Genomic DNA, 26,506 nt, shown 5'->3' on the forward strand with positions numbered 1-26,506 from the left:
GAATTGCATATCTATCATTTGTATTTTCAGGTATAGGATGGAAGTAAGATCTCTAGTTTGGACCCAGAATCTTTATTAAACAGGCTCATTTCTAGTCGTACCATTTGCCCCATTTTGATTAACGATGAATGCTAATTATACAATTTGACATTCGTTCAAAGTGCAAGGCTGGAGGCTGTTAATGGGCGACAGTAGCAGGTACACTATAACGCTGGGGCAGTGTTTAGCACTGGGGCTGGTTTAGCACAGTGGGCTAAATAGCTGGCTTGTAAAGCAGACCAAGGCCAGCAGCGCGGGTTCAATTCCCATACCACCCTCTCCGAACAGACGCCGGAATGTGGCGACTAGGGGCTTTTCAGGGTAACTTCATTTGAAGCCTACTTGTGACAATAAGCGATTTTCATTTCATTCACTGAAATAAAAACAGAAAATACTGGAAATACTCTGCAGGTTTGGCAGCATCTGTGGAGATAGAAACAGATGGAATGATTTTAGGTCTGTGACCTGACATCATACCAGGCCTACAGCTCACAGCATTAAGAAATCGAAATCTGACCGTCGTCGGTTCGAGACTGAAATTCAGATTTCAATTTAGCTGACTTAGTTCAGCCTAGCAGAGGCTGTAATACCAGTGCAGAATGGCAGTGATCCTACCTGCATACATCCATAGCAGTGGGGATAGAAATGTAGACGAAAGCCATCCATGAAAAATTTTGGAATGGTAATTCTTAAATATAGCTTTGTGCCAGGGCAGCACGGTGGCGCAGTGGGTTAGCCCTGCTGCCTCACGGCGCCGAGGTCCCAGGTTCGATCCCGGCTCAGGGTCATTGTCCGTGTGGAGTTTGCACATTCTCCCCATGTCTGCCTGGGTTTTGCCCCCACAACCCAAATATGTGCAGGGTAGGTGGATTGGCCACGCTAAATTGCCCCTTAATTGGGAAAAAATGAATTGGGTACTCTAAATTGATTTTTTAAAAAATGTAGCTTTGTGCCAGTGAAAGTATTAAGTTGACATATGTGTTAACCAGACAAAATTATCTAGTCTAGACGACTGCAAATGCTGACTTAAATACGCAAAGGGGTTTTGAGCAAATTCACATCAGGATAGCCTCACCTGATACTTCAGTAGTGCTGCTATTTTCATTTTCAGAGGATTGCAGCATGTTATAAATGAGAAACACATGCAAGGGATGGTGTTCAATAAACCCTTTTATAGAGTTTCTTTCAGTAGTGGGGCCGTGTGATTACACAATTATTTATACTGATTTTGGCTTTGCGTTGATGTAGAATCTGTAGCATGATGAAATCGCCAAACTGACATTTGGCCATTGATGAGCAGACCGTTGCTTTCCTCAACTAGGGCGTGATGTGGAACACTTTTATTTATATATTGTAACTGGATTTTCTGTTCTGCTCACGCCAACAAGTAAATCATTAAAATTAATGAGGGAAAGCAGAAAGCCCCAGTGTGTATCTGTAGAATCGTACATAGTACTTGGTTTTGAGGTCTGCAGTGGACGTGTGGTATAATGTCTATGATTACCGCACTCATAATTCCAGTGAGCTTATTTATTAAGGAGAATGTTGTGCCTAAACTTTGTATGATTCATTTTTAACCATTTCTTTTGTTTGTTGTATGAAATGCCAATGCATCATATTTTCTTTCCCCTCCTTAGGCTCTATTGATTTTATTTGTATCTGTTCCTCTATATGTTCCAAGACTGTTGGAGGATTGGAGGACCTCTTCAAGTTCCTTTCATTGTTTCTTCAACATTATCTTTCTGGAACTTTTAAAAATCCAGATGCTTTAAGAACCAGGCTACCAGCTTGGTTAGTGTTTCTGAAACTTGACAAGCAATTGTTGAACCATTTAAAATCACTTTTTATTCAAGTCATAGTTTAGTAGATTGTACATTTTGTAATTCAGCATAATTTAAGAGTTGGCACAATCCTTTAAGGGATCCCACACTAAAGTTTTAAAGAGGTAATTTTATTCTTGCACCAAGATGGGGGGAGTTCTCCATTTCAGCTTTTAATCCTCCACATTCTAAAGCTGTACCACAGAACATTGGAACAGATAGTTAGTTTTCACATGTGCACTGATGATATCCAATTCTACCGTACCACCATCTCGTTAGACGCTCCTGTTGTTGCTAAATTATCAAACTGTTTATCCAACATCCAGTACTGGATGAGCAGAAATTCCCGTCAAGTTAAATGTTGGGGAAACTGAACATTGTCTTTTGTCCCCACTCCAAACTCCATCATCTTGCTTCCAACTCCATCTATCTTCTTGGGACCTCAGAGCCTAAACAAGACTATTTGTTGCCTTGGTGTCATGTTTGACTACGAGATGAGCTTCTGATCACATTCACCCCATCATGAGTCTGCCTTTTCCCATCTTTGTAACATCACCTGATTTCACCTCTGTCGCCGCTCACCTGCTGCTGAACCCCACATGCATGTCGCTTTCCCTCTTTTTACTATTCTGCTGGCTACTCGTCCTCTAACATCCATAAATTTGAGATCATCCAATGCTCGTATCCTTAGCCACACCAGTTCCTGTTCAGTAATCACCTCTTTTCTCAATGATCTACATGGCTGCTGGTCAAGCAAAGCCTTAATTTTAAAATTATTATTAAAAAAATATACATTTTGAGATTTTAATGATTTTTTAACACAACTTTACAAAAAGACCATATATTAACATTTACATAGCAAGATGACTTCCGGTGCCGGCCATGGAGTAGGAGGTCGCACGTTTGGTCACTCCGCTTGTGACAAAACGTTTGGACCTTTTCTCCCGTTTTTTTCAGAATTTTATTGGATAAATTGGTGGAAAGTGAGACAGTGAGGAGAATCCCCCACCAGTGTATGGAGCAGTGGACTAGTAGTGGCCATGTAACGAGACATAGCAAGGAAGACGTGTGCAGAGCCGGCAGCGCAGGAAAACATGGTGGAGGTGCAGGATCTTGGGGTGGTGGCACAGCGGTCGACCGTACAGCTAGTGAAGTTCTTTGAGGAGAGCTTCGCCAAGCAAAAGAAAGATACGCTGGACCCGATTAAGGCATCGATTGATCGGGTGGAACATGGTCTAGAAACCCACAGACGGGCGATTCAGAAGGTGGAGGAAAAGGTGTCCATTTAACCGCTTTGGAGGCCGAGGTGGGGCAGATGAAGGATCATCAGAAAAGGTTGCAGGAGAAGTTGAAGGACTTGGAGAACAGGTCCAGGAGACAGAACCTGAGGATTGTCAGCCTCCCTGAGGGCAGTGAGGGTTCGGACACGGGCACATGTGGAAAGTATGCTGGAAAAGTTGATGGGAGATGGGGCGTTTAGGCGGCCCTGGGAAGTGGACAGAGCGCATAGAGCTCTTGCAAGGAAGTTGCGAGCGAATGAACCACCGATGGCAATGGTGGTGTGAAAGCACTGGTTCCTGGACAAGGAACAGATTTTGCGATGGGCTAAGCAGGTACGGAGCTGCGTGTGGGAGAACTGTGAGTTGCGCATCTACCAGGACCTGGGCGCGGAACTGGCCAAAAGACGAGCCGGATTTAACAGGGCAAAATCGGCCCTCTTCAAGAAGGGGGTGAAGTTCAGGATGTTGTATTCAGCGCGTCTTTGGGTCATGTTTGAGGGCTAGGAATTAAGAAGGGTGATGGCTAATCAGCAGTGGGGGGGGGTGCGGGAAGCCCCCCAATTAGGCTGATTACTTGGAACGTCAGAGGTCTAAATGGGCCGGTTAAGAGGGCTTGCGTGTTCGCGCATCTGAGGGGATTGAAGGTGGGCGTGGCATTGTTACAAGAGACACACCTAAAGGTGATAGCCCAGACCAGATTGAGGAAGGGGTGGGTCGGCCAGGTATTTCATTCGGGGCTGGACTCCAACACCAGGGGGGGTCGCGATCCTGATTAACAAACGGGTGGCATTTGAGGCAGGGAGAATCGTGTCAGACGTGGGGGGCAGGTACATTATGATGAGTGGGAAGCTTGAGGGGATGCGGGTGGTACTCTTGAATGTATATGTACCAAACTGGGATGATGTGGAATTTATGAGGCGGGTGTTAGATAAGATCCCGGACTGAGAATCACACAATCTGATCATGGGGGGGGAGATTTCAATACAGTCATTGATCCAGGATTGGACCGGTCAAAACCTAGGACAGGGAGCGTGCCAGCCGTAGCGAAGGAATTAAAGGGGTTTATGGAGCAGATGGGGGTAGTAGACCCATGGCGGTTCGGACGTCCAAGAGTGAAGGAGTTTTCTTTTTTCTCCCATGTCCACAAGGTATACTCTCGGATCGACTTTTTTATCCTGAACAGGGCTCAACTGCCAGGGGTGCTTGATACCGAGTACTTGGCAATTGCGGTGTCGGATCATGCCCCACATTGGGTAGATCTACGGGCTAGTATGGAAAGAGGGCAGTGCCCGTTATGGAGGTTGGATGTGGGACGATTAACAGATGAGGGGGTGTGTGGGCCAGTGAGCAAGTCCATCCTGAATTATTTGGAAATAAATGATACGGGGGAGATCTCGGCAGCAATGGTGTGGGAAGCTCTGAAGGCAGTGGTTAGAGGGGAGTTAATTTTGATACGGGCCCATAGGGAAAAGGTGGACCGAGCAGAGAGGGATAGGTTGGTTGGGGAGATACTCCAGGTGGATAGGAGATATTCGGAAGCCCCGGACGCGGGGCTACTGAAGGAGCGGCGGAGGTTACAAGTGGAGTTTGGGCTGTTATCTACAGGGAAGGTGGTGAATCAATTGAGGAAGGCAAGGGGAGCGGTGTATGAATATGGGGAAAAGGCCAGTAGAATGCTAGCACACAGCTGAGGAAAAGGGAGGCGGCCAGGGAGATAGGGAGAGTAAAGAACAGAGCTGGGAATGCAGTCCTGGACCCAGTGGGGGTGAATGAGGTGTTTAAGGACTTTTATAGCAAGTTATATGAGTCGGAACCCCTGGCTGGGGTGGAGGGGATGAGGCAGTTCTTGGGTCAACTGAGGTTCCCGAGGGTGGAGGAAGAACTGGTGGAAGGGCTGGGAGCCCCAATTGAAATTGAGGAAATAATGGAGGGGCTGGAGGTCATGCAGTCAGGCAAGGCACCGGGGCTGGATGGCTACCTGGTGGAATTCTACAAGAAGTTCTCGGAGATATTGGGCCCACTGCTGATGAGGACATTGAATGAAGCAAGGGAGAGGGGAGTCCTTCCCCCAACAATGTCACAGGCCTTGATCTCATTGATTCTAAAGCGGGAGAAGAACCCTGAGTTATGCAGGTCATACAGACCAATCTCCCTGTTGAATGTGGACGCCAAACAGCTGGCTAAAATATTGGCCACAAGGATTGAGGACTGTGTCCCGGGGGTGATAGGGGAATATCAGACGGGGTTTATAAAGGGCAAGCAACTCACGGCCAATGGGGGGGGGTGGAGCATCGGGTCTCGCTTTACGCGGATGACCTGCTCCTGTGCATTTCGGACTGGGAGAGCAGCCGTTAAGAATGGTAGGAAGGAGCTTTCGCTATCTGGGATTCCAGGTGGCATGGGAATTGGAGACATTGCACAGGTTAAACGTGTCCCGGCTTGTCGAACAGATGAAGCAGGACTTTAGGAGATGGGGCATGCTCCTGCTGTCACTGGCGAGGAGGGTACAGATTGTGACAATGACTGTCCTCCCCAGATTTCTATTTGTCTTTCAGTGCCTCCCCATCTTTATCCGGAGGGCCTTTTTAAAACGGGCGAATAAGGTGATTTGGGGCATTGTGTGGGCGGGCAAAACCCTGCGAGTGAAGAAAGTGTTTTTGGAACGTAGTCGGGTGGAGGGTGGGTTGGCGCTGCCAAACTTTTGTAACTACTACTGGGCGGCTAATAAAGCCATGATTAGGAAGTGGGTAGTTTGGGGGGAGGGGTCGTCGGTGTGGGAGCGTGTAGAGGCGGCATCGTGTAAGAACACAAGTTTGGGGGCACTGATAACGGCACCTCTGCCGTTCTCGCTGGCCCGGTACTCCACAGACCCAGTGGTAGTGGCTGCTCTGAGAGTCGGGGGGGGGGGGGGGGCAGTGGAGGAAATATAGGAGTGCAGAGGGAGCATCGGTTTGGGCCCTGATTTACAACAACCATCGGTTTGTGCCGGAAAGACTGGAACTAGGGTTTCGGAAATGGCAGAGAGTAGGTATCGAGAGGATGGGAGATCTATTTATCGACGGGAGCTTCCCCAACTTGAAGTATTTGGAGGAGAAATTTGAACTGCCAGCAGGGAATGGGTTTAGATATCTGCAGGTATGGGATTTACTGAGAACGCAGGTTCTGACCTTTCCGCTCCTGCCACCACAGGGGATACAGGACAGGGTAGTTTCCAGACCATGAATGGGAGAGGGGAAGGTATGTGGTAGTCACCACTGTTGTATTACGTTGTATATATGGGTATTACGGTAAGGCCCCTGTACTACAGGTATGGGGGTAGATCCCTGCCTGCTGACTCCGCCCAGGAGGCGGAGTATAAATGTGTGTGCTCTCCGAACAGCAGCCATTTCGTAAGCTGTTGTAGGAGGCCACACATCTGTGTAATAAAGCCTCGATTGCATTCTACTCTCGTCTCGTCGTAATTGATAGTGCATCAATTTATGACACAGAGATTTTCAGAGTTGGACCTCCGCATCAAGCCAGATCGTCTGCAGCTGCATCCTCAAGCAGACAACGCCAAAAAGGACTTCCAACATTGGCTAGCTTGCTTTGACGCATACATCGGATCTGCGCCAGCCCCAATCTCAGAAGCACAGAAGCTCCAGATTATGTACACGCGGCTGAGCTCCAACGTTTTTCCCCTCGTCCAGGATGTGCCGACCTACGCAGAGGCCATGGCGCTACTGAAGGAGAATTACGCTCAGCAGACCAACAAGATCTACGCCAGGCACCTCCTATCCACGTGGCACCAACTTCCCGGTGAGTCTGTGGAAGATTTCTGGCGTGCCCTGCTCACCCTGGTGAGAGACTGTGACTGCCAGGCCGCTTCGGCCACTGAACATTCGAACCTGCTGTTGAGAGACGCGTTCGTTACGGGCAAAGGGTCTGACTACATCTGCCAGCGCCTCTTAGAAGGGGCCACGTTTGACCTCGCGGCGACCAATAAACTAGTGCTCTCGCTCACGGTCACCTCGCGCAATGTACAGGCTTATGCCTCTAACCGCACGGCCCCCCCCCCCTGTGCATCGTGGACCCTGCCAGCGGCCACCCCATCGTGGACCCCATTAGCGACCGCCCTCAGCCAACCCCACGCCTGCGCCGCGCGGCAGCCAACCATCCCCGGGGTACCCAAGTGCTACTTCTGCGGACAGGCAAAATACCCCTGGCAGCTCTGCCCGGCGCAGAGCGCGCTCTGCAAGGCCAGTGGCAAGAAGGAACATTTCGCTGCAGTGTGCCAGGCCCGCTCAATCGCCGCTATTGTCCCGGCACCCCCCCACGTGCGGCTTGTGGGCGCCGCCATCTTCCTCTCCTCAGACAACGTGCGGTCTGTGGGCGCCGCCATCTTGCTCCACTCACAACACGTGCGGCCCATGGGTGCTGCCATCTTGCTTGCCTCAGAACCAATGGGCACCACCATCTTGCCTGCCCCAGGGCATGTGCGGCCCGAGGGGCCACCATCATGCCTGCCCCAGGACACGTGCGGCCTGTGGGCGCCGCCATCTTACCCGCATCAGGACCCCTGCCCATCGGGCTCCTCATCGGGCCGCTCATTGCCTGCAACCGCCGACGACCAGATGCGTCTCGCCTCGGTCACGATCGATCAGTCTCGACCGCACAACCTCGCGACCGCTTCGGCAAAGGTGAAGGTCGACGGGCGCGAGATATTCTGCCTTCTGTACTCCGGGAGCACTGAGAGCTTCATTCACCCCAATACGGTAAGGCGCTGCTCCCTCGCGGTACACCCCGCTAACCAAAGAATCTCCCTGGCCTCTGGATCCCACTCCGTGGCGATCCGGGGGTACTGCATCGCCACCCTCACCATCCAGGGCGTAGAGTTCAGCGGCTTCCGGCTCTACGTCCTCCCCAACCTCTGCGCTGACTTGCTACTTGACCTGGACTTCCAGTGCAACCTCCAGAGCCTAGCCCTGAAATTTGGCAGGCCCCTACCACCCCTTACTGTTGTGGCCTCGCGACCCTTAAGGTCGACCTGCCTTCCCTGTTTGCAAACCTCACCCCGGATTACAAACCCGTCGCCACCAGGAGCAGACGGCACAGCGCCCAGGACAGGACCTTCATCAGGCCTGAGGTCCAGCAGCTGCTGCGGGAGGGTATCATCGAGGCCAGCAACAGCCCCTGGAGAGCCCAACTGGTAGTGGTGAAAACCAGTGAGAAAAACAGGATGGTCGTTGACTACAGTCAGACCATCAATCGGTACACGCAGCTCGACGCGTACCCCCTCCCACGCATATCTGATATGGTCAATCAGATTGTACAATACCGGGTCTTCTCGACAGTGGACCTGAAATCTGCCTACCATCAGCTCCCCATCCGTAAGGCGGACCGCCCATACACAGCGTTTGAAGCAGACGGTTGCCTTTACCATTTCCTAAGGGTTCCCTTCGGCATCACCAACGGGGTCTCGGTCTTCCAACGGGAGATGGACCGAATGGTTGACCGGTACGGGCTGCGGGCCACTTTCCCATACCTGGACAACGTCACCATCTGCGGCGACGACTATCAGGACCACGACGCTAACCGTTCCAAATTTCTCCACACCGCCACACTCCTCAACCTAACTTACAACAAGGAGAAGTGTGTGTTCAGCACGAACCGATTAGCCACCCTCGGCTATGTAGTTCAGAACGGAGTTCTAGGGCCCAACCCCGATCGCATGCGCCCCCTCATGGAACTCCTCCTACCCCACTGCCCCAAGGCCCTGAAACGATGCCTGGGGTTCTTTTCGTATTATGCCCAGTGGGTCCCAAACTAAGCGGACAAGGCCCGCCCACTTATTCAATCCACCGCTTTCCCACTGACGGCCGAGGCTCACCTGGCCTTCAACCGTATCAAGGCCGACATCGCCAAGGCTGCGATGCACGTGGTCGATGAGACGCTTGCCTTCCAAGTCGAGAGCGATGCATCAGACGTCGCTCTGGCCGCCACCCTCAACCAGGCAGGTAGGCCCTTGGCATTCTTTTCCCGCACCCTCCATGCCTCCAAAATTCGGCACTCCTCCGTCGAAAAGGAGGCCCAAGCGATCGTTGAAGCTGTGTCACATTGGAGGCATTACCTGGCCGGCAGGAGATGCACTCTCGTCACTGACCAACGGTCGGTTGCCTTCATGTTTAACAACACACAGCGGGGTAAGATCAAAAACGATAAAACCTTGAGGTGGAGGATCGAGCTCTCCACCTACAATTACGAGATTTTGTATCGCCCTGGTAAGCTCAACGAGCCCCCCGATGCCCTGTCCCGAGGTACATGTGCCAGCGCACAAGTGGACCGACTCCGGACCCTGCACGACTATCTCTGTCACCCGGGAGTCACCCGCTTTTACCACTTCATTAAGGCCCGCAATCTGCCCTACTCCGTCGAGGACGTCAGGGCTTTCACCAGAGACTGCCAGGTCTGCGCGGAGTGTAAATCGCACTTCTACCGGCCACACTGTGCGGGCCTGGTGAAGGCCTCCCGCCCCTTTGAACGCCTCAGCGTGGACTTCAAAGGGCCCTCCCCTCCACTGACCGCAACATGTACTTTCTTAATGTGGTCGACGAGTATTCCCGATTCCCCTTCGCCGTCCTATGCCCCGATATGACGTCTGCCACCGTTATCAAAGTCCTCAAATGCATCTTCGCTCTGTTCGGTTTCCCCGCCTACGTCCACAGCGACCGGGGATCCTCATTTATGAGCGAGATGCTGCGGCAGTACCTGCTCAACAGGGGCATTGCCTCAAGCAGGACGACCAGCTACAACCCCAGGGGAAACGGGCAGGTGGAGCGGGAGAATGGGACGGTCTGGAGGGCTGTCCAGCTGGCCCTACGGTCCAGAAATCTCCCTGCCTCCCGCTGGCAGGAGGTCCTTCCTGACGCACTTCACTCCATTCAATCGCTCCTGTGCACCGCAACCAACGAAACCCCCCATGAACGTCTCTTTGCCTTCCCCAGGAAGTCCACCTCCGGGGTTTCGCTCCCAACGTGGCTGGCAGCTCCAGGACCTGTTCTCCTCCGCAAGCACGTGCGGCTTCACAACACAAGGCGGACCCGTTGGTTGAGAGAGTACAGCTACTCCATGCGAACCCGCAGTACGCCTTCGTAGCGTACCCCGATGGCCGCCAAGACACAGTCTCCCTAGGGATCTGGCACCAGCTGACCCCCCCCCCCCCCCCCCCCGCCCCAGCGCCACCATCCCCTCTCCAAGTGCACCCCACCGCAGTCCCCGCTCCAGGACAATCAGTCCTCCCCTTGCTCCCACGCGGGGATGAAGAGGATTTCGACAGGCTCCCGGAGTCACCCAAGACCAAGCCGCCGCCTGAGTCGTCACCAGCACTGCGCCGCTCTCAACGACAGATCAAGGTGCCCGATCGTCTAAATTTGTAACCTTCTCTGTAATTTTAAAACCAATCTGTATGTATATAGTTTTCCACCACCCCCGCTGGACTCATTTGTAACAGGGAGTGAATGTGGTAGTCACCACTGTTGTATTATATTGTATATATGGGTATTACGGTAAGGCCCCTGTACTACAGGTACGGGGGTAGATCCCTGCCTGCAGGCTCCACCCAGGAGGCGGAGTATGAATGTGTGTGCTCTCCGAACAGCAGCCATTTCGTAAGCTGCTGTAGGAGGCCACACATCTCTGTGTAATAAAGTCTCGATTACATTCTACTCTCGTCTCGTCGTAATTGATAGTGTATCAAGGTATCAGATATCTACAAAGAATTTATGGAGTCGGAGGAAACTCTGTTAGAGGAACTAAAGGGTAAGTGGGAAGATGAGCTAGGGGAAGAGATAGAGGCGGGTCTGTGGGCGGATGCCTTAAGCAGGGTTAACGCAGCCTCATCATGTGCCAGGCTTAGCCTGATACAATTTAAGGTAGTCCACCGGGCACACATGATGATGGCCTGGATGAGCAAGATTTTTGGGGTAGAGGACAGGTGTGCGAGGTGTGCGGGAGGTCCAGCAAACCATGCCCATATGTTTTGGGAATGCCCGAAGCTGACAGGGTTTTGGCAGGGTTTTGCTAAGGTTACGTCCACGATACTTAAAACACGGGTGGTGCCGAGTCCAGAGTGGCGATCTTTGGATTGTCGGAAGAGCCGGGAATCCAGGGGGCGAGGGAGGCTGACGTTTTGGCGTTTGCCTCCCTGGTAGCCCGGAGATGGATACTGTTAATGCGGAGGGGCTTGAAGCCCCCCAAATTCGAGACCTGGGTTAGTGACATGGCTGGATTTCTCAGTCTTGAGAAAAGAAAGTGACCCTCTTAGGGCGAAATGTTAGGGTTCGTCCGGAGGTGGCAGCCGTTCGTCGACTTTCTCGGAGAAAATTAGAATGTCAGTAGAGGCAGAAACCTGCGGGGGGGGGTTAGGCTATTGTTTCATTGATTGGGGGTGCGAAGAACATGATAGGGATGGAAATGTTTTATGTACCATGTTTATGTTGCTGTTATCGTTATTACTATTACATAAACTACAAATACCCTAATAAAATGTTTTTTTAAATAAAAACATATCCTAGCAAGAATAGTCCCCTTTGGGCATACAATGGCTCAGCTTGTTCGCCGGTTTTATTTACATCCATCTGGCGTGGGTTTTGCCCCTCCACATACAGGGTTGGTGCGCCCCATGCTTTCCCCCGTTCTGACCTGGGACCTTTTGACCCTGCTGTCGGGTCTTTCCTCTGCGACCTTGTTCTCGGCTCCCCGTCATCTTCCCCAGCTGTTTTGTTTCCGTACCCCCTCCCTTAACCCCACCTTTTCCCCTCCCTCCTTCCCTACCCTTCCTTCATCCCTCGCCTTATTCCTTGGTGCTGTACTGGCCCTTCTGCGGGCCTACCCCCTCACTCTATTCGCAGTTGGCTTCAAACAGGTCATGGAACAAGTTGGTGAATGGCTTCTCCATCTTGTGGAAGCCCTCTTCCAACCCCCGGATGGTGAATTTGATTTTCTCCAGATGGAGAAATTCCGACAGGTCGGCCAGCCAGTCTGCAGCTTTAGGTGGCGCTGCTGATTGCCAGCCAAGCAGGATTCTTCGGTGGCTGATTAGGGAGGCAAAGGTAAGGGCGCCGGCCCCCCTTCTCATGAATAGTTCTGGCTGGTCTGATACCCCGAAGTCTGTCACTTTCGGGCTTGGCTCCACCCAAACCCCCATAACCTTGGACATCGCTTCAAAGAAGGTTGTCCAGAACCCGACAAGTCTGGGGCAGGTCCAAAACATGTGGGTGTGGTTGGCCGGACCTCCCTGGCACCGTTTACATCTGTCCTCCACCTCCGAGAAGAACCTGTTCATTCAGGTTCTAGTTAGGTGTGTTCTGTGCACCATTTTCAGTTGCATTAGGCTTAGCCTTGCGCATGTGGAGGTTCCTGTTCAGTGCTTCACTCCAGAGTCCCCACCTTATTTCTATCCCCAGTTCTTTCTCCCATTTCTTCTGTGTCTCGTCCAGCGGGGAGCGTGCCCATTCTAACAGTCCCCCTTACAGATCCCCGCAGTTCTCCCCCACCCAGGTTGCCTGCGTCCAACAGTTCCTCTAACATTGAGGTTAGTCCCTGTTGCTCAGAAGGGAAGGGGGGTGAGGAGCAGAGCATTAGTAATTGGGGACTCTATAGTCAGGGGCACAGATAGGAGATTTTGTGGGAGCGTGAGAGACTCACGTTTGGTATGTTGCCTCCCAGGTGCAAGGGTACGTGATGTCTCGGATCGTGTTTTCCGGGTCCTTAGGGGGGAGGGGGAGCAGCCCCAAGTCGTGGTCCACATTGGCACCAACGACATAGGTAGAAAAGGGGACAAGGATGTCAGGCAGGCTTTCAGGGAGCTAGGATGGAAGCTCAGAACTAGAACAAACAGAGTTGTTATCTCTGGGTTGTTGCCCGTGCCACGTGATAGTGAGATGAGGAATAGGGAGAGAGAGCATTTAAACACGTGGCTACAGGGATGGTGCAGGCGAGAGGGATTCAGATTTTTGGATAACTGGGGCTCTTTCTGGGGAAGGTGGGACCTCTGCAGACAGGATGGTCTACATCTGAACCTGAGGGGCACAAATATCCTGGGGGGGAGATTTGTTAGTGCTCTTTGGGGGGGTTTAAACTAATGCAGCAGGGGCATGGGAACCTTGATTGTAGTTTTAGGGTAAGGGAGAATGAGAGTATAGAGGTCAGGAGCACAGATTTGACGTCGCAGGAGGGGGCCAGTGTTCAGGTAGGTGGTTTGAAGTGTGTCTACTTCAATGCCAGGAGTATACGAAATAAGGTAGGGGAACTGGCAGCATGGGTTGGTACCTGGGACTTCGATGTTGTGGCCATTTCGGAGACATGGATAGAGCAGGGACAGGAATGGATGTTGCAGGTTCCGGGGTTTAGGTGTTTTAGTAAGCTCAGAGAAGGAGGCAAAAGAGGGGGAGGTGTGGCGCTGCTAGTCAAGAGCAGTATTACGGTGGCGGAGAGGGTGCTAGATGGGGACTCTTCTTCCGAGGTAGTATTGGCTGAAGTTAGAAACAGGAAAGGAGAGGTCACCCTGTTGGGAGTTTTTTATAGGCCTCCTAATAGTTCTAGGGATGTAGAGGAAAGGATGGCGAAGATGATTCTGGATATGAGCGAAAGTAACAGGGTAGTTATTATGGGAGACTTTAACTTTCCAAATATTGACTGGAAAAGATATAGTTCGAGTACAATAGATGGGTCGTTTTTTGTACAGTGTGTGCAGGAGGGTTTCCTGAAACAATATGTTGACAGGCCAACAAGAGGCGAGGCCACGTTGGATTTGGTTTTGGGTAATGAACCAGGCCAGGTGTTGGATTTGGAGGTAGGAGAGCACTTTGGGGACAGTGACCACAATTCGGTGACGTTTACGTTAATGATGGAAAGGGATAAGTATACACCGCAGGGCAAGAGTTATAGCTGGGGGAAGGGCAATTATGATGCCATTAGACGTGACTTGGGGGGGATAAGGTGGAGAAGTAGGCTGCAAGTGTTGGGCACACTGGATAAGTGGGGCTTGTTCAAGGATCAGCTACTGCGTGTTCTTGATAAGTATGTACCGGTCAGACAGGGAGGAAGGCGTCGAGCGAGGGAACCGTGGTTTACCAAGGAAGTGGAATCTCTTGTTAAGAGGAAGAAGGAGGCCTATGTGAAGATGAAGTGTGAAGTTTCGGTTGGGGCGATGGATAGTTACAAGGTAGCGAGGAAGGATCTAAAGAGAGAGCTAAGACGAGCAAGGAGGGGACATGAGAAGTATTTGGCAGGAAGGATCAAGGAAAACCCAAAAGCTTTCTATAGGTATGTCAGGAATAAGCGAATGACTAGGGAAAGAGTAGGACAGGGATGGGAAATTGTGTGTGGAGTCTGAAGAGATAGGCGAGATACTAAATGAATATTTTTCGTCAGTATTCACTCAGGAAAAAGATAATGTTGTGGAGGAGAATGCTGAGCCCCAGGCTAATAGAATAGATGGCATTGAGGTACGTAGGGAAGAGGTGTTGGCAATTCTGGACAGGCTGAAAATAGATAAGTCCCCGGGACCTGATGGGATTTATCCTAGGATTCTATGGGAGGCCAGGGAAGAGATTGCTGGACCTTTGGCTTTGATTTTTATGTCATCATTGGCTACAGGAATAGTGCCAGAGGACTGGAGGACAGCAAATATGGTCCCTTTGTTCAAAAAGGGGAGCAGAGACAACCCCGGCAACTATAGACCGGTGAGCCTCACGTCTGTAGTGGGTAAAGTCTTGGAGGGGATTATAAGAGACAAGATTTATAATCATCTAGATAGGAATAATATGATCAGGGATAGTCAGCATGGCTTTGTGAAGGGTAGGTCATGCCTCACAAACCTTATTGAGTTCTTTGAGAAGGTGACTGAACAGGTAGATGAGGGTAGAGCAGTTGATGTGGTGTATATGGATTTCAGCAAAGCGTTTGATAAGGTTCCCACGGTAGGCTATTGCAAAAAATACGGAGGCTGGGGATTGAGGGTGATTTAGAGATGTGGATCAGAAATTGGCTAGCTGAAAGAAGACAGAGGGTGGTGGTTGATGGGAAATGTTCAGAATGGAGTACAGTCACAAGTGGAGTACCACAAGGATCTGTTCTGGGGCCGTTGCTGTTTGTCATTTTTATCAATGACCTAGAGGAAGGCGCAGAAGGGTGGGTGAGTAAATTTGCAGACGATACTAAAGTCGGTGGTGTTGTCGATAGTGTGGAAGGATGTAGCAGGTTACAGAGGGATATAGATAAGCTGCAGAGCTGGGCTGAGAGGTGGCAAATGGAGTTTAATGTAGAGAAGTGTGAGGTGATTCACTTTGGAAGGAATAACAGGAATGCGGAATATTTGGCTAATGGTAAAGTTCTTGAAAGTGTGGATGAGCAGAGGGATCTAGGTGTCCATGTACATAGATCCCTGAAAGTTGCCACCCAGGTTGATAGGGTTGTGAAGAAGGCCTATGGAGTGTTGGCCTTTATTGGTAGAGGGATTGAGTTCCGGAGTCGGGAGGTCATGTTGCAGCTGTACAGAACTCTGGTACGGCCGCATTTGGAGTATTGCGTACAGTTCTGGTCACCGCATTATAGGAAGGACGTGGAGGCTTTGGAGCGGGTGCAGAGGAGATTTACCAGGATGTTGCCTGGTATGGAGGGAAAATCTTATGAGGAAAGGCTGATGGACTTGAGGTTGTTTTCGTTGGAGAGAAGAAGGTTAAGAGGAGACTTAATAGAGGCATACAAAATGATCAGGGGGTTGGATACGGTGGACAGTGAGAGCCTTCTCCCGCGGATGGATATGGCTGGCACGAGGGGACATAACTTTAAACTGAGGGGTAATAGATATAGGACAGAGGTCAGAGGTAGGTTCTTTACGCAAAGAGTAGTGAGGCCGTGGAATGCCCTACCTGCTACAGTAGTGAACTCGCCAACATTGAGGGCATTTAAAAGTTTATTGGATAAACATATGGATGATAATGGCATAGTGTAGGTTAGATGGCTTTTGTTTCGGTGCAACATCGTGGGCCGAAGGGCCTGTACTGCGCTGTATTGTTCTATGTTCTATTGAGTGTCTTGATGTCTGTGGGTATGATGTTGTCTCTTTGCGAAGGAAATTCTTTACTGGTGGACATTTCGAGCGGACTGAAATGTTATCTTAGTTGGTTCCAGGTCCGGAGTGTGGCTACTACCACTAGGCTTATTTCATAGAATGGAATTTACAGTGCAGAAGGAGGCCATTCGGCCCATCGAGTCTGCACCGGCTCTTGGAAAGAGCACCCTACCCAAGGTCAACACATCCACCCTATCCCCATAACCCAGTAACCACACCCAAACTAAGGGCAATTTTGGACACTAAGGGCAATTTATCATGGCCAATCCACCTAACCTGCACATCTTTGGACTGTGGGAGGAAACTGGAGCACCCGGAGGAAACCCACGCACACACTGGGAGGATGTGCAGACTCCGCACAGACAGTGACCCAAGCCGGAATCGAACCTGGGGCCCTGGAGCTGTGAAGCAATTGTGCTATCCACAATGCTATCGTGCTGCCCTGAGTGTTCAGCTAGCGGGGATGGGAGTGCTGTTGTGACAATGGCTCGGAGGGACGTCCTGTGCAAGAACTCTCCTCCATCCTCTCTCAGTCTGCTTCTGGTTCCTTCACCCATTTCCTCATTTTAAAATTATGTAGATTTAAAAATACTTGTATAGCTTTGCCCCTCTCTATCTCTATCTTCTCCAGCCGTACACCCCTCCCAGACATCTGCGTTCATTTAATTCTCGCTTCTTGAGCATCCCCAATTTTAATTGCTCCATCACTGGTGTCTGTTCCTGGTATTAATCTCTGGAATTCTCTTTCTAAATCTCTCCACCTCTCTTCCTTTAAGACACTCCTTCAAACCCACCTCTTTGATCAACCTTTTAGCCATCTGCCTTACTACTGCCTTCAGTGGCTCCTGTCAAAATTTGCTTTATTATACTTCTCTGAAATGCCTTGGGATATTTTATTTTGTTGAAGCCACTATATAAATAAAAGCTGCTATTGTCCTCGAGCATGTTCCGCAGCTCAGTTCGAGCATGGCTGATGGGTATGTTAACTCCAGCTTATGCCTTGGATCCACATCCTTGAATCCACTTGCCCAACCAAAATCCATAAACCTTGTGTTTGACATTTTCAATTAACCCGGTCTCAGTGGCTTCATGGTGGAGGGAAGGAGCTTCAGGTTTCCTCTACTCTTTGTGTGAAGCAGCACTGCCTGATGCCACCCCTGAATGTCCTAATTCTAATTTTGAGGTTGTGCCCTCTTGTCCTGGACTTCCCCTATCCAAAAAAATAGTTGCTCTCAAACTACCCTATCATATCCTTCAAAAGGAGGTGTGTTGTACTGTTATTTTGGTTGACTCACATTTGCCAATACAATTTGCTAGCTACAATTCTCTAAAACTAAAATAATATTCTTGGATATACAAATAAACAGAAAATAACCCTATGTTTAAAGTGTGCTGAATTTAGGCAACTGTAATCTGTACCTCTCTCCACCAGGTGGAAGTATACCACTGTTTTTGCCACTCTTAACTGGAAATGTAATGAATCTAACCCAAGCATGTCTAAAAATATCTCCTTCCAGTTCGTTAAAGCATTATTTATGATGCTAGTTTTATAGTGATGTTAATAAATTGAATTCCTCCCTAAACGGGGAAAAAAATGAAATTTATTAATGCATCTGAGAAAGGGTGAATTCTTATATTAGCACTTTCATTGCCTGCTCAAAAAATAACAGTAGCTATGTTTCACTTTAGCATGTTTCAAGGTTAAAAACAAAAATTAATTTTTACCCTTTCTTTACAAAAACCCTTCTGAAAATGTCTTCCTTTGTTTGTTGCAATGATTGTGTTTTTCTGGCGATTGTAACCCCTTAGAATAGTTTGGAACTCACATGTGACTTGTACTACTAGAATATCTGATTAAAATTCTAAGAGTTGGCAGGAATTTGGCAATAAATAGTCATTTTCCATTTATGCCTGTGACTCCTACCCAGCACAAGTTAAGAATGTTGCTTGTAAACTTGAATTGTAACAATATTATCTGAATTTATCCAACTTAATCAATACAAAGTTCATGGGAATTATGTTTACAATTCAAATTGAAAGATTTTGTATGTTACAACTAGTATTTTGCATGTATAATGTGGTGATTAATTCAATCCAAAGTAGTAAAATTGTGGAAAAGATGAATAAACCTGTTTTATAATAACTTGTCACTTTCTCAGAACATCCCAACATTTTTATAGCCAGTAGATTTTGAAATACGTTGCTATGTAGACAAGCATGGTAAGGTTCCACACATGTCATATTGATGAGTGACGAGACAATATTTTGTTGGTGATTGTTCAGGAAGGAATTTTGGTCAGGACGCAGATAGAACTTGCTGTTTTTCATGGGATCTTTAACAACTTTGCGGATCAGACAAGTGATGCCATAGTTTAACATCTCGCCTGGCAGGCAGCACTTCCCACTTTGAAGTAATGCATAATCACCTGAGAATATGTTGCATTCGAACATGAAGCAGCAGCCTTCTCACTCAGAGGCAAGAGTGCTACCAACTGATTGAAATGGACACAACATAGAGTACTTGGGGATAAAACAAAATACCTTTTGATGTAAACACTTTACAGTACAAAATAAATCCTTTTATCTCTGAACCCCATTAAATAGATTGCAACTGCATCTCCTTGCTTGTTGCTGCATTGTATACTGACTATCCATATCTAGCTTTGGGTGGGGAGAATGTTCTCCAACACACACCAGCAAGAGGAAGGCTATGCTGTTCCGTTCTCTCCAGAAAATCTGCGTCTCAGCCTTTGATTCTGTTCCGGCTCTTGACACTTGGTTCTTCTGAACCTGTCTGTGTGTAGCTACTTAACTGTGAGCTGAGTTTGTGTCGAAAATAAAAATCAGGTCAAGTCTCTCACCAACTCTCTCTATTTCTCCTTTTGGAATATTGCCTGCCTCTCCCCCTTTTGTCTCTATCCTATTGAAATCATCATACACTGCTTTGGCAATTTCAGTCTAAACTTTATCATAAGTACTGGTCTCCTGAACGTCACCCTACGGAACCTCAAACTCATCCATGATGGGTAGCTAGTCACCTGAATGACCTTTCCAATTCTCCCTGCCTTATTTGAGTATACTGCTCCAGTTCTACACCTCAATTTAGCATCAGCTGGTGTGTCCTCACATTCTAGAATTCCTCTTCTAAGCTACTCCATCTTGCCACATTTTCTTCCGCCTTCTTCAATCTCCATTAAACTTATTTCTTTAACCTATCATTTGACCATCTCCATTAATGCTTGCTTGGTATCTAATTTGTCTGGTGAGAAGTATTTTTTGACAAAATAATCCATTCAATACAATGTCAATAACAAAGCCAGAATTTGTTGTTCATCTTCGGAATGTTTTGGTGCATGAGAGAATGTTTTGGTGCACGAGGGCTCTAAGAGCTTGCTATTAGTGAGCTCTCAAATGCAGCAATGATCCTGACACATTGCACATCCCATCCTAATAGATCTATTTAATTGTAAATAAACTACAAAGATAATAAATCTGCTTTTTAGATGTTGGATGTGAAACGTGTTTTAAGGCGGAAGTAGTGAGAATCTGATTTGGTTCTCATCTTCCTGATAGTGAACGTTTACTTACGATGCCATTTATTTATGGTAACCGCGTTCATTTGTTTTCCTTTCCTGTTCAAACAGAGGGTTCTGAAACAGCCTTGGCAGATATAGCATTGGATCTCCTTTGTTTGCTGATGAAAGATCATTGGACCTGGCTATGTACTGAGAATATGCAAAAAGTCATTCGGCTGCTGTGTGGGACACTGATAGAAAGGTAGGTGAGTTGTTATACACAATCAGCCCATGCACAAACACAAATGCTAGTTTTGAAATCTAAAATTTTGCACTGGCTTGAGTCAGCATCTCCAGATTCCAGTCACCCGACACTCAACTGAGTAAATTGAGGTAAAAATCTGGGTAACTCACAGGTAAGATGCATTAGAGCATTAAATATTTAGGGTGTATACAGATGAATGGAACCAAACAATTACTTTTTAAGAGAATTGAACTGCTGGCGAACACAACGTGGTGGAGAGGGAATCTATTAAAAGAAAGTCTGTGTAATTCCTTCAGTTTTCTCAAATCTACCAATACGGCTCAGCGCATGAATTGAATATTGTTTTAGGAATTTAAATTATGAGGAAAATGTACAGAAGTCGAGCCTGCTTTATTTTGAAGAGGGGACTTTTAAGGTGACCGAACCACGGTTTCCCAAGGCTGCAGAGGAAATTTCTTGAATTGATCCAGCAATTGTTTAGAATTATGATTTAACTACCATGAGACGCAGTTTTCAACATGAGAGCTGAGACATTTCCCCTGGTTGGGAAATCTAGAGCAACTGCGACAGTTTCAAGATAAGGAACTGACCATTTAGGGCTGAGATGAGAAATTTCTTCATTCAAAAGGTTGTCAATCTGTGGAATTCTCTACCCCAGAGGATTGTGGATGCTCCATCGTTGAATGTATTTAAGGAAAGGTTTTTGGGATCTAAGGAAAACGAGGGATATGGGGAATGGGTATGAAAGTAAAGTTTAAGGCTCAGATCAGCCGTGATTGTATTCAACGCGAAGCAGGCCCGATGGATCCTATGGGTTTCTCCTGCTTTAATTTTTTATGTTCTGATGAAGATTCGGGGTGAAACGCGAAGCCAGGTGATACGTTTTCCCATATTCTAGTAGAGTTGCGGCATGAATTAACAATTAGAGGTACTTTTGGAAAGAGAAAGGTTTGCGGATATAAAGTTAGAACAAAAAATATCCAACTATTATCTTAAACTAAAGACAATGTTTGTAAATTTTACAAGGAGGAAAATATATTGCAGTCTGAGCATGTCTCGGGGTGAGAGATAATTTCTGATAAACTCTTATTTAGCCTGATGACCTTTTCCTGTTTCCAAAAGTTCTCATATTCTGCCTTAAAGAGGTTGTTATCAATTTATAGTCTGTCACATTTATAACAACAGACCGTTACTTACCAGCCTGTAGTTTACCATGCCCTTGCACTGGCTCGACCAAATGGAGTTTCCTTTGAATGTTGGATGTTTCAATAAGATAATCACAATGCATTTTTATTGTTTTATTTTTAAAACCTATTTCAAGCTGGGCAATGACTTTAGCAAAGCACCTTTTGTTTGTGCCATTTTAACTTAGAAACAGCAAAAGTAATTCTGTTTCTTACAAAGCCTCTCCTGGCCTTTTCTTTATCAACAGAATCCTATTTGGTCTTTATAGAAATAGTTATGATGGTAAATAAAGTTCTTCATTTATAGCAAATTTGCTGCAACAGATATCCAATGAAGATTCAATGGTTCAAAGAAACAAAAGCTGTCCCAGTATTGTAACATTTACGAATACTAAATATGAGAACTCACGGTGCTCAATGATGTGAATGGTTTTAATATACGGAGTGCCGTTGAGAAACAAAAGATTTGGTGCTGAAACTGAAATAATAGTAGATACCAGTGATTTAACTATTCTGGAACAGCATGGCTATGAGCATGCTTAGCTCTGTAATACAAGTCTAAAGCACTAGAGCTGGAATGTTATAGGTCCCGATTCTCCACTCCCACGCCGGCTGGGAGAATCGCCTGGGCCGCCAAAATTTCCGGGGAAGCCGGTCCGACGCCCTCCCGCGATTCTCCCAAGCGGCGGGAACGGCCCGGTCGAGTTTCGCAGGCCGGAGAATCGCCGGAGATACCCAAAATGGCGATTCTCCGGCACCCCCGCTACTCTGAGGCCCAGATGGGCCGAGCGGCCAGGCCAAAACGGCGGGTTCCCCCCGGCGCCGTCCACACCTGGTCGCTACAGTCGTGGGCGGTGCGTGAACGCTGGGGGGGGCGGCCTGTGGGGGGGCGAGGGGGGATCCTGCACCGGGCTTCACCTTGAATGTGGGGTGGCCCGCGATCGGTGCCCACCTATCGTCGGGCCGTCCTCTCTGAAGGAGGACCTCCTTCCTTCCGCGGCCCCGCAAGATCCGTCCCCCATCCTCTTGCGGGGCGGATTTGGACAGGACGGCAACCACGCATGCGTGGGTTGGCGCCGGCCAACCCGCGCATGCGCGGATGACGTCCGTTATGCGGCGCCGGCCGCATCATCTATTCGGTGCCGCTTTTACGCGGGCGACAAGGCCTGGCGCGGGTAGATGACGCGGCCCCGATACTGGCCCATTGTTAGGGCCTGAATCGGTCGTGACCGGGGCCGTTCCGCGCCGTCGTGAACCTCGATGGCGTTCACGACGGCGCGGCCACTTCAGCGTGGGGGTGGAGAATCCCGCCCATAGTCTTTTCTATGTTCAGTGTGGGTGGAACCTAAATGCAGCTGAAGCCGGGATTCGGAACCAGCGTTTCCATTCTATGTACAGGACAAAAATACAATGAACCACTGAAATGCTGCAAATTAACTTGATATAAAGTGTTAAGTGAATGACATTGAACTGGGGTGAAAAATAAGTTTCCCAACATCAAATATACATTGACTTAAATTTAGCGTGATGAGCCATTTGCATACATCCTTTCAGTTTATCTAATTCTTAACAGTCTCTGGATTTATTAGTTCAAAACTTGCAGTTTGGTTTCTGAGTTTAGTATTTCTTTTCCCTAGTGGCAGTCTTCAAAACTAAATATTGGTATTGTATTCTTTAAAGTTTATAGGTTGTTTCAACAATTGCTATTTAATATTTCAAAAGATAATTGCAACAGAGAGTTCATTCAGCAAGGGCAGCACAGTGGTTAGCGCCAGAGTCCCAGGTTCGATTCCCCACTGGGTCACTGTCTGTGCGGAGTCTGCACGTTCTCCCCGTGTCTGCGTGGGTTTCCTCCGGGTGCTCCGGTTTCCTCCCACAGTCCAAAGATGTGCAGGGTAGGTGGATTGGCCGTGATAAATTGCCCTTAGTGACCAAAAAGGTTAGATGGGGTTATTGGGTTGCGGGGATAGGGTGGAAGTGAGGGCTTAAATGGGTCGGTGCAGACTCAATGGGCCGAATGGCCTCCTTCTGCACTGTATGTTCTATGTTAAAGCAATGCTTGTCAGCTTGCTTGCAGTTTACTTGGTGATAGTGGAAATTTTAGGTTGTTCTACTTTGCCTGTCCAATAAAATGTCATGGTTCAGGGATAAAGAAAAGCTGGTGGGGCATTAATAACCTATCCAACTTGGGGACTAAACTTCTGCACTTTAGTTATTTAAAATATATTTAAGTATAAAGGTCAAAATTTCTATAAATTGGCATTTAACTGGCAACCTCGTAATTGCAGATAATTGCATTTTTGCCATTTTGCCTACCATCGTATTCTACATTTATTGTAAACAAAGCTAGACTAGTGTTACTGCCATGTTGCAAAGTCTGAACTGATACCATTAAAATGGAAACTGTGTCAGTTACCTTAAGCTGACTGCTTTCTTCAGTCTCCTTGTGGATCATTTAACGTTTAATATTCCGCTTCTGTTTAAACTCACTGGTGACTAACAAATCAAATCTTGCTTATCCATCAGTAAGAGCCAGGTTTTGCAGTTAATTAAGATGATAAACATATTCACTGGCTGCTGCTGGAAATGTTACTTTAAGTTAAATCTAAGGAAGAAAAATGAGGGGCTCCTTAAACTAACCGTCGTGGGAATATTAATTTTGGGCTGCTATGGAGAAAACCATTCTAAATTCAGTGCCTGATTCAACAGCTTAAATATGCTGTTCCCTGTTTTCCAAATAACAGAACCATGCTGATTTTATTTCTTAAGGCAGTACTAAGGAAGCAAATTGACAAAAGACAAAAAATAAATAAGGAAGACATCTTTATTTTCTTCGAATTACTTTGTTTTTTGTTGGTACTTGAGGCGGAATTTAATGTAGCCTACCATGGCGGGAACCATGGTGGCTGGGACCACTTAATCATGAAAGAGGACCCGTAGTCAGTCGCCCCAGCCCTGGCAGAAGCCCCCGACCAGCTGCACGTTGGTCAGCGAAGAATGCCGGTGCTGGACACTGCCCGTATTTTCTCTCTCTCTGTCTCTCTCTCTGTCTCTCTCTCTCGGTGTCAAACCGGTGCCTGCTGCGCTTTCGGCGTCAGGAGCTATTCTCCGCCTGATCGCATGCTCCAATTTCGGCATCAGACACCAGAGAATCCCGCCCAGTACTTTTCAAAACTCTTTTTTAAAAATAATCTTTATTGTCACAAGTAGGCTTACATTAACACTGCAATGAAGTTACTGTGAAAAGTCTCTAGTTGCTACATTCCTGCACCTGTTCGGGTATTCAGAATGTGCAAATCACTAACAGCACGCACGTCTTTCGGGACTTGTGGGAGGAAACCGGAGCACCCGGAGGAAACCCACGCGGACACCGGGAGAACGTGCAGACTCCACAAAAGGCAGTGACCCAAGGCGTGAATCAAACCTGGGACCTTGGAGCTGTGAAGCAACGGTGCTAACCACTGTGCTACCGTGCCACCCACCGTGCTACCATGGGAGTTGAATGACTTGTTAGTTATTTTCCTTCTCAATCAATTACTGTACCTACAAACTAACTAACAGGAGATAGCTGGAGAAGGTCAGAAAATTGGATTAAATCTGGATATCAGGGAGGAAACGTGAGTATCATTAGAATATTACAGATGAGCTGACCCCTTTTATGGCCCCAGTGACAGGTTGCAGCAGTGCAGCGAGATCTGCCAACTCAGTCTTCGGGAAAGTCTGGGTGACAGGGGGAGGCAACTGGCTGGGTTGATGAGAAAAGGGACAGCAAGCCCAATTTATATAAAACCTTGGATTTAGCACATTGCGCCTCATAGTACAAAAATCATTAAAGAGCCAGATCAGATGGACAATACTTCCTATTGACTCCTGTTCAAAGTGAAGACTTTGAAAACTGCATTCTATGATTAACGATATCACTGTTCCTCACGTAAAGAGGGAAATTTACAGAAGAGAGGATGGACGAGTTAGATAAGGCTTTGATGGCAACATCTCAGCTTGCGTTTTGAATACTTGCACTGCTTCTTTGAAAAGAATGAGAAGATTCATTTTGAGGGGTCTCCTTATCTACCGCTTCGTAAGCTCTTATAATTCACAGTCTTGCAGCATGGTGGCGCAGTGGATAGCACTGCTGCCTCACGGCGCCGAGGTCCCAGGTTCAATCCCGGCTCTGGGTCACTGTCCATGTCGAGTTTGCACATTCTCCCCATGTTTGCGTGGGTTTCACCCCCCCCACAACCCAAAGATGTGCAGGGTAGGTGGATTGGCCATGTTAAATTGCCCCTTAATTGGAAAAAAATTAATTGGGTACTCGAAATATATAAAAATAAATAAATAAAAATGAAATAATTGATAAGCTTCCTCTACAAGAACAATAGAAGAGGTTGATTAAATAACATTGGCAAGAAGTCATTCCGCATCAGCAGTTCTAATTTAGTTGATGAGCGATGCATCAGTTTGTGATCATTGTGTGATTGATTGCAGGAACAAAATTGTGCTGTTTGAAAATTGGAGAAACAGGCAGAACAACAATTCATGATGTGAGAAAAACCAAAAGCGATGTGCAGTAAAGATGCCTTTGCTGAATAATAAAACACAATAATTCTCCAAAATCTTGTATTTATATATACTTTCTTTTGAAACCGAGATTAGGTGATTTTTTTTCTCCCGAGGGTCATGAGTATGTGGAGTTCAGTTCCTCAGAAAGCAGTGGAGGCTGGGTTATTGAATGTATTCAAGGCAGAGTTAGACAGATTTTTGATAGATAAGGAAGTCAAGGATTATTGGTGGACAGACAGGAAAGTGGATTTGAGACCACAACTAGATTAGCTATGATCTTGTTGAATGGCAGGGCAGGCTCTAAGGGCTGAATGGCCTACTCCTGCTCTCAGTCCTGTGTACATGACTGCTGGACATCCCCAAGTGCTTTTCAGTCAATGAAGTACTTCTGAAGTGTCGTCACTGCTGTAATGCAAGAAAGACAATTTGTTAGCTGAATTTGGTCAAATGGAACATCAGGAACCCTGTCAGACAGTCAAATATGTTACTCCTTTGACTGTGGAAGTCGTTACCAAGGCCTCTGAAAGTTCTTTTCCCTCTTTGGCTAGAATATATCTGCAAAATTCTGTTGCCTGTTAAATCCCGAGTAGCATCCTATTTCATATTTCCAAATGGATAAACTTTGAATTCCAAGCCTAATTCAAGCACAATATGGTAATTCATCTGAGCACACAGACTTGGCCAGTTCAGTTTTTGGGTGATTTCGGGCAGTCAGTTCCAAGACCTGGT

General features: G+C 47.6%; 1 protein-coding gene across 3 annotated transcripts in view; it reads left to right on the forward strand.

Annotated features, from left to right (window-relative positions):
* Positions 1-26,506, forward strand: part of snx19b (sorting nexin 19b) — a 222,788-nt gene that overhangs the window by 34,915 nt on the left and 161,367 nt on the right. For 2 of the 3 annotated variants that reach the window (XM_072486614.1, XM_072486613.1), the window contains one exon: positions 19,898-20,030. In XM_072486614.1, the coding sequence (XP_072342715.1) occupies positions 19,898-20,030 (133 nt within the window). Of the gene's footprint in view, positions 1-19,897; positions 20,031-25,702; positions 25,773-26,506 lie in introns of those variants that run through there. The other variant, XM_072486615.1, reaches the window with a different exon arrangement.

Source organism: Scyliorhinus torazame, chromosome 21 (genome assembly GCF_047496885.1).
Source record: "Scyliorhinus torazame isolate Kashiwa2021f chromosome 21, sScyTor2.1, whole genome shotgun sequence".
NCBI lineage: Eukaryota > Metazoa > Chordata > Chondrichthyes > Carcharhiniformes > Scyliorhinidae > Scyliorhinus > Scyliorhinus torazame.